The 9,179-nt window shown below is 34.2% G+C and overlaps 1 protein-coding gene across 1 annotated transcript; it reads left to right on the top strand.

Moving 5' to 3' along the window:
- The first annotated feature begins 2,230 nt into the window (after positions 1-2,230).
- Positions 2,231-8,715, top strand: LOC108911988 (voltage-dependent calcium channel subunit alpha-2/delta-3-like). Its single transcript, XM_023455468.1, has 23 exons — positions 2,231-2,257; positions 2,404-2,514; positions 2,570-2,722; positions 2,771-3,038; positions 3,092-3,223; positions 3,293-3,555; positions 3,614-3,743; positions 3,798-3,977; positions 4,030-4,319; positions 4,557-4,640; positions 4,736-4,807; positions 4,872-4,946; positions 4,999-5,103; positions 5,162-5,236; positions 5,388-5,569; positions 5,676-5,749; positions 5,804-5,879; positions 6,916-7,130; positions 7,245-7,384; positions 7,482-7,746; positions 7,799-7,964; positions 8,068-8,296; positions 8,407-8,715. The coding sequence occupies exons 1-23, from the start codon at positions 2,231-2,233 to the stop codon at positions 8,455-8,457; spliced, it is 3,363 nt and encodes a 1,120-aa protein (XP_023311236.1). The 3' UTR covers positions 8,458-8,715.
- The last annotated feature ends 464 nt before the right edge of the window (positions 8,716-9,179 follow it).

The raw sequence follows: 9,179 nt of genomic DNA, 5'->3' as shown, positions 1-9,179 counted from the left end.
ACCTATATTTGGTTCCAAAACGAATTTCAAAATGAAAGTAATGTTATTCATTGTCTTCCTAACAAATTTGTATGGGTTGTATCAGTCAGATGTAAATCATACAATCCAGAATAATAGTGAATTACTAAAAACTAACGTTACTAATCCGTAAGTATTATGGATGTTTACAAACTTACAGCGGTTCCAAAAATTTTTTCTTCATATTATTTTGTGAACTCGATAGGTGTTAAAAAGGTTGTTCTATTTGCAAAAAAATATTTGTGGCAATTCAGCTTTGGTGTTATTTATTCTCAACAAGTCTTGTCGGAGTTTGTGAATATCCTGTATGAGCACGAGTTCAAATCTTAAGCACATGCGTCCAAGATCTTGCAACGTGACATTTCATTTTGAACTATCTCTAGAAAAGATGCGTTTAGACAGCTAAGAACCGCGAAAGAAAATACATCCAAAATGAAACTGGAAATAGCAATAGTAATTTCTCTCTTGTGTTCTTGCAGTGTTGAAGGCAAAATTAAAAAAGGCAGGCCCCTACAACTAGTAGTCAAACACATGTAAGTACATATATTGTTAATTAAATAATAAAATTGTGTAGTTTCGCAGCTATTTAGTTAAACAAAATTAGAACAAATTAAATATGTAATTCTAGGTATTGAAATCATGTAGCAAATAATTAGTTGTTTCTCAGTAAAATTTGGTTCAAGTTGGATGCTGCGAGACGCCAAACTGTCTCGTTCATATTGATTTTGAATCTGTAGCGATACAATGCCTACAAATTGAACTGATTTTAACCCAAAATATATTATCTTTACCTGTTAATCAATGAACTGTTAAATATCCCACCTTTTTTAGACCAATGCTAGGATGTACGGTACGAATCTCAGGTGTTCACAAAAAGTTCTGTTCATTAATTTTTCTGATGTTTATTGGTAATTGGTAATTAACTCAACTACTTTATAAATAAATAATTAATAGCTTATTACATGATAACAAAATATATGTTTTGTTAAATAGGTACTTTCTGATAAAATTTGATGTATATACTATACGCCTATTTATCATAAGAACATATATAGTCTACAGGGTGTTGCAATATTGTACCAACAAAATTGGAAATGTCTAACCAAAAGTAAGAAAAAATTTCGTGTGAATCTGCAAACGTTTCCACTTCGCGACGCAAGGTACTTTTATAATTTTTTTTAGTCATTTTTATATGTATTTTCTGACATAAGATAACTTCTTGATAAGATAAAGGTGATACAGCGACCAAGATCAAAAGGATTATCATACCATTTAATTACATTTGGGTTAATATTGCGCAAAGACAAAAAGATTACAAGACAAAACAGAGAAATTGTCTTTTCTCAAAAGAAAACAGTGCCATCACAACAAAAACATTCGAATTGGCTCGAGGGTTTATAGTTCCAAAAAAGTACCCTGCATAAAAAAATTAGGTTATTTCAAATAATAATAATTCATATATAATGTAGGCCCTAGGAGAAGTAGTGAGTTTACTGAATTTGAGGCGAGAGTCGACGGAATGGCCAGCACGATCCCCTGATCTGACACCATCAGACTTCTTATGAGTTATGTCAAAATATTATATACAAAACTAAACCCCTCGACTTCGCTGACTTAAGAAGAGGAATAAGGCTTGCGATTAGATCGGTCACGCTTGAGATGTTGAGTAACGTTAGAAGAAATTTCTATTTAAGATTAGGATGTTGCCAAGACGTTCGCAACGGGCATTTTGAACATCTCCTACATTGATATTAATGTTTTTTTTGCTTTATATTATCAATAAATAAACAGTATTACTTATTATTGTTTGAGCGTGTTGTAGCGAATTTCTGTAATCAAATAATTTTCTTTTTTTAATGTTAATTTTTGCAATAAATCTGAGACACTTTATATTTCCGAAACAGTTGAAGATAGGTATAGGACATTGTACATGAATTCTGTCTAGAATTTTCTGAAGAATCCAAAAATCGAACAATATGACACACCCTGTATAAAAAGTTTTTGTTGAAAAAAATGCGCGACTGAAAATACCAATCGACGTGTCCGAGCGTTTTTTCGAACACGCCCCATTTATTTATTATTGAATTTATTCCATTTAGCTGATACACTAAAAAAAACAATATTTTATCTTTTAGAGTGTACTTTAACACTTTTTAGGGTTCAAATATGGGCTAAAGAAATTGGAGAAAAACTTACATACTTGAGTAGGAATATGACAAGGGAAGATAAAGTAGAAGAGGTACGACCTTATTTGTTTATATTTATAATTTGGTTTAATATTCCTAAGAATGACTATTAAATTATTTTAACAGACAAATCAAAAGTAAGCATCAACATTTTTATGTAGCATGAAAAAAAGTAATTGATCATTAACTTCTTTTTAAGAGCTTCAAAGATTTGGAAAACAAATTGATTAAAGTTAATGGTGCCGTAGTCGTCCAAGACATAGCTAGGGACATAAAGGACATGATGGACACCAAAGCTGCCGCGGTAAAGGTAAGCTAAAACCGAAAAAACTAGTTCGTTTGTAGATTATTGTTCTATTTTTTAGCAAATTTCGGAATATGCCGAATTTCTGTCTTACCACAGAGAAAATACCAGCCTTTTCGCCAACTCCTCCTTCTACTTCTTCGACGCAGATAATATTACCGATAACGAGAAAAATTACGACAGGCAAGAAGAAATATCAGATTATGTTCTAGATGTAAGAACTACATAATGTGTAATCTGTTCCTTAAGTAATTATTTCCAGCTCGAATGCCAGTGGATGTGCTACCAGATGAACCTAACACATCTACCTAACAACATATTTTCCAACAAGATTTACAGAGATAATCTTTTCCAAAGGCGGAAGAATGAAAGAGGCAAGGATTGTGACTGCGATCCTCGTAATCTACCAGACACGTACCGACCACCTGAATCATTCATGCATCTTCCAATGGACGACAATAACAACTTTGACGATAAAGTGAACACCAATCTGAGCATAGCGAAAATTGCCATAAACGTATATGAAAGAGGTCAGTAACAACAACTTGCACATCAGTATTTTCCAAAAAGTATGTACTTCTAGAGCAAATCATCTTGGAAGGACTCAAATGGTCGGAACCTTTGGACCTCGTCTTCAAAGACAATTTTGCGAATGACCCTACGTTAACTTGGCAATATTTCGCTAGTCCTAGAGGATTTATGCGTCACTTTCCAGGTAAAGAAGATGACATTAGTTTATCCACTGACTCATTATCCATTGACTGATTGTCTTCATATGTTTCAGCTGTTAAGTGGTCCGACGAAAGATACGACAAATCCTACGATTTCCGTACACGTACTTGGTACACAGAAGCGATCACATCTCCTAAAGACATCATAATACTCCTGGATCGGTCTGGGTCTATGAGGGGCGAGCGAAGAGGAGTATCGATGCAGATAGTCAACCAGATCCTTGACACGCTTAACGATAATGACTTTGTGAACGTTTACACGTTTACTAATACAACTGAGCCACTGGTTGACTGTTTCAACGACACTTTAGTACAAGTATGTTGGAACTAGGATCGTTAACATTTATTTTATGATTATGATTGATTTCTTTCAGGCTAACGAGGAAAACCTAAGGTTGTTAAGAGAAAACTTGCCGGTGTATGAATTGAAAAATGCTGCTGATCTGTCAATCGGCTTTAGAAAAGCCTTCGAAATTTTGGAGAACTTCAGAGACACGCCAACTAGTAAGTTGCATCAATTACCACAAAATGAATTTGCATGTCATTGAGTTGCTTCAGGCGCTAGATGCAATCAAGCGATCATGATCATAACCGAAGGAATCGATTACTGGTATGACACAGACATATTCAAGATCCACAATCAAGAGAAAAACTTTCCCGTGAGAATTTTTACTTATCAAATTGGTGATTCCAGTTCTGACGCAAGGGAACTGGAGTGGATTGCTTGCGCGAATATGGGTAAAATTGCGTTATATCTCCGTTGTTTTCAAATCGAAGTAGACTCTTTTAGGTTATTGGGCCAATATAACCGTGATGGGAGACATAAGGGAGAAAATGTTAAACTACTTAAACGTAATGTCGAGGCCAATTAATTATGACAAAAATAACAAAACCAACCGGAAGTACATCTGGAGCTACTTACACGTAGATCTTGCCGACAGGCGACTGTCCAACTGGCTATGGAAAAAATACGAAGGTATTAGACAAAGGAAGATATTTCTAGACCACATGAAAAGGAAATCCATGAGATTTTCCGATTTTTTTACCAGTCCCAACCACGTACTACTGCAAGATACATATGTAAGTTTATTTTTTAAAAACAATACTCATATAGCAATTTTTCATCTGATACTTTGACCTTCTAAGGTACATGTCTTTCTCTCTCTCTATACAGGGTGTTTCAGTTCGAGTGAATCAAATTTTAACCACAAATAGAATTCAATAAATAATTCAGAATTGGCTTGTAAAGCAAAGTTTGATTCACTCGAACTAAAACACCCTGTATAAAAAGAACTAAAAAACTAAATAAATTTCCAGAGTTACGAAAAATATGAGAAAGAAATGAAATATAAGTACATGACTACAGTATCCTTACCGGTATATGGTAGAAGAGATGATGAGGTCAGTGATGTTTATAAAGAAATTATCATACAAGTGTTTTGTATAAAGTTTTCCATAACATTGTAATACATATTTGAGACATGACTGTGTTTTAGGTAGAGCTAATTGGTGTTGCTGGTGTTGATGTGCCAATCAAACTCTTCAAAGCTCAAATTCCTTTCGACAAAGTAAGTAAGAACAAATCAACCCGCATATCATGAAGGTGTATGTATCTAAAAAGACTGTTTTCAGCTCGGTGTCAATGGCTATGCCTTTATTGTAACAAATAACGGATACATCTTATTGCATCCTGATCATCGCACCCAAGTAAGTGTAAAATATATATTTTTTAATTAGTGTGTGATTGTGTTTGCTTCAGTTCAAGAAGATACTAAAACCGACATTTAACAGAGTAGATTTTGTAGAGGTTGAAATATTAGACGACGATAGAAATCCTAGAATGTTCGGAGAGTCTATAGTTAAGGTACAAAATAATTTCGAGCACTAACTGTTACCACTTACTGTTGTTTTCTATATTCCAGTTACGAGAGAAGTTGGTTAACCAAAAAGAATTTAGTCCTGTTACATTAGATGTCAAGTATTCTTTGAATGATATGGTAAGTGGGAAATAAGATGGAATTGATACAGGGTACCCTCAATTCGACTTATTAAAATTAACAGAGGATAGTTTAATATTATTTCAATTACCTTTAGGAATTATAGGATAGTAAAAAGGAAAACTTGTGACACAACCTGTTTCATTTTTAGAAACGTTTGATGCTGGCGAAACGCCACTACTTTTATGCTGCCATAGGTCCATTCACTTTAGGAATAGTTCTTCCTGACAAATACGGTTTCGTGAAAGTAAATAAATCTGCTTTAGAGGTACCACCGTGGCATGTCAGCTACAATTCCGTAATGATTAAAAGCTGGAAAGCCCATCCAGACTGGTAAACCACTATTATTATTGACTTATAGATTCACTTCTATTATTGGTTCATATTAGCTTAGTTTTAACAATTTCAAAACAAACATATGCCTGTTTTTTCTTTTTAGGATCTACTGCAAAACCTGTAAAGATGGTACTAACGAGAAAAAGATCGAAACTGCTTTTGCTTGGGAAAACAAATGTAAGAAGTATGCAATAATTATGTAATCAAAGATTAATTACATTAACCTTACAGCGGAACTGCTGAGTTCATTTCTCTACGATTTAGAAGCCACCAAATGGTTTGACGAAAAAATAGACACAGAGGATAAGTAAGGCATCATTTATTATCATTTTAGAAAATAGTGAACCGATAAATAAGAAGAATCCAGAGGATTCTGGACTGTAAATGGTGTCTCCTCAATTTGACAACTTCCTCCTTCATATAGTTATCAGCTTTCGGTTTTCTCTCCCGAATAGTAAATAGTACACTCTTCCTTACCCCTGGCGGACCTGTCTTTTTTTTAAGCCATTGTTACACAAATATTTGATCTAATCCTGTCAGCAGTTCTAGCTGTTATCCTTGTTGATCCACAACTTTGGTACAGCAGTTTGGTTAACTCCTTCCATTGTCTTCTTCGATTGTTTCAGTTTAGAGGGTTTCTTGCAACCATGTCTCAGACATTTCTGCAGGAAACACATCTCCGAATGCCAAGGTAAGATTTTAATTTCCACAGGACAGTAGATGAGCCTGCTATTTCTAACTCACTGCTTCATACAAACCTGGAACTGATCTGGTATGACCTGATGATGATTGCCTCTTAACTACCAACTTCGATTGTTCAATGGCTATCACCTCCACCAGAAGACATACATTCCTAGACTAATGGGGTTTTCCTTTTCCTTTATTTAATTTCTACTCCAGTTTTAATAGGGTTTTCCTTATTCCAGTCCTTCCTTCCTTGAAGTTTTCTTGGAGGCTGTACCTTGAAGACAAGTGGTCGACTGGCATTCTTAAAATGGAAGATACTTTTAACTCATTGTAGAACTTTTGATATACTCCACTATGCCTCCGGGCAATTGGTGGGTATCCCAGTTGTAGTCTGTAAAATACGATCCTAGTCTTTCCTTGAATGAAAATGTTTCGTGATGGTAGGTAGGAGCAAGATCTCCAGAACACCTGTAGGTATGGGGATATTCTACAACTGCATTGGTCCACTTGATGATTTTGCATTTCAATGTCCTACAATACATTCTACTCAACATAGAATATTTCTTCATTATGTGGCTGTAATTTGATGTTGGACAAGAAAAACTTATAATTTATTGAAATGTTTTTCTGGTGACGTTTGATTTATACTGTTTCAGATTTACATCCAAATACATTGCTCATAAAGTATTTCTTGCTACTTACTCGGGTCTGTTTCGATGGCAGACTCTTAAAGACGTTATCGAAGATGGCGAGGGGAGTTTTGAAGATAGAAATAGTCAAACTATTGACGAGGATTGGTATAGGAGGGCTGTTGAAATGAACTTCAGTAACGAGACTATATTCATATACTCTGTTCCTTTCCAAACATCAGGTAACTAATTTTATATTTTACAATGTAGTTTTGGGAAGTATTATTTGTATTGCCATGGACTTAAATTTTCAACTAGCTACATATTTTTAAAATCTTGCCAAACACATATTTTAGGATATGAAGACAATACGATGATAACTAGTACTAAGGCAATATTTGTGGAAAAAGATGATATGAAGACCCCAGTCGCAGTTGTTGGCTTGCAATTTAACCACAGAGCCATGTATGAATTGTACAACATTACTACAAAACAGGTATTTTTCTAACATAAATAGAAGAAAGGCAAATTGTTCTCTTTTTATACGAAACTTCCCGATCTTATAATACAATTCTCAAAGACTTTTTTCGCAGTGTATAGACCTGGACAACAAGACATGCGAATACACCTGCGAATCGAATTTCTTGGATTGCTTCATACTCGACAACAACGGTTACGTAGTTCTAAGCGACGAACCAGAGTTCATAGGCAGGTACATAGGAGATATAAGACCGTACATCATGTCTCGACTGACGGAAGAACATGTCTACATACAGAAAAGGATGTACGACTACCAAGCCATTTGTCAGAAGATGCCACCACCGCCAGATAATGACACTGAGGAGGTAGAACAAAAATGTAAGTAGAACGAAAATCTGGCGATGTTTTTGTAATGCGTTATCTTTGGCAGTTTATCAAAGTATTAAGAGAGATACGAAAGCGTTTGAGAAATTGGCGATAAACAAAACTTTTCCAACGCCATGTGACCACGAAATGTGGTTGTATAATTTAAACGAGAGTAAAAGTTTCCCGTATGACCCCTTCACTGAAGCGACAACTAAATTTGACTGCGACTGGTAAGTATCAATACTGTTATATCCATGTTTTCGTGGATGAATTGCTGACAGAAGCCTGTCATATTTTCACTTTTTATTGAAAGTTTGTGGTTTCGTGCTTTAGGCCGTTTGTGGTGGATAGGATACCAAACACAAACTTACTCTTCATTGCTATAAACGGGGAAGATACCTGTAGCAGATCGGATTTGGATCACAGGTCACCAGAACCTCAAGAAATCATTTATAACTCAGAATCCACCAATATAAATAAGAATGAACTGCCATGTTACATAGCAACAATGAATAATTACACCAGGAGGATGTACATGGGGTGCAACAGAAGGGATAAAAGGGTAAAACAGTCTTATTTGTTTCAAAGACATTTCCTAGGTACCTGGTTACTATTTTTTTGTTCTGAAGGTTATTCAAATGTTTTCTTTAACAATAAATATTTATTTTGCAGGAAAATAAGTTAATTGGAAATGCTTCCTACTGTGGCCATTATTGGAAATAGATTTTGCCACAAGAAGGATCGTTTGGATCTACTTCGTGTATAATAATTACCAATATTATTCACCATTGCTGCCTTCTTCATTGTTCAATAATTGTTGTTGTAGCAATAGTAATGCTTACAGCAGAACCAGGAACAGTTGTCTTGTGAGAAGCAGGAAATAATATGTACTTTGTATCGACTAAGAAATATGATGTGCAATAAAATATTTATGTCAAGCTTGAGAAATATTTGCTATAGATCATAATAATAATAATAATGTTTTGCTCAGAATATGTTTACATATTGGTAAAAGATAAAATTAAAACTTTATTTGGTGATCTAATTAATATAACAATTTACCAAAATAAATATTATAACTACATTTGTGTATTTAATCAACTGTTGGCTATAGAGGTGGAATAATGAAGGATTTACCTAAGAAACGTTCTTAACAAAAATCAATTTATTTACATTTGTTTACATATCTTTAAGAGGTATAATTGCTTTGCAACAACACCTACAGAAAACAACTTATAATAAATAAAATTAACTATTTTTATTCAAACACAGTTACTGGACATCCAGAGTATAAAAAGTTAGTACCGAAAATTATTAAACAACGATTTATTATTACTCGTATTATTACAATGGTACATTGTTCAATCAAATATTGTAATAATTTGGAATTTCAACAAGTTTTGTAAAATCAATAACCGGTTATTTTGATTTGTTGTAAAAATGAC

This window comes from Anoplophora glabripennis, unplaced genomic scaffold (assembly GCF_000390285.2).
Source record: "Anoplophora glabripennis isolate ALB-LARVAE unplaced genomic scaffold, Agla_2.0 scaffold88, whole genome shotgun sequence".
Lineage (NCBI taxonomy): Eukaryota > Metazoa > Arthropoda > Insecta > Coleoptera > Cerambycidae > Anoplophora > Anoplophora glabripennis.
This window is presented reverse-complemented; position numbering and strand designations above follow the sequence as displayed.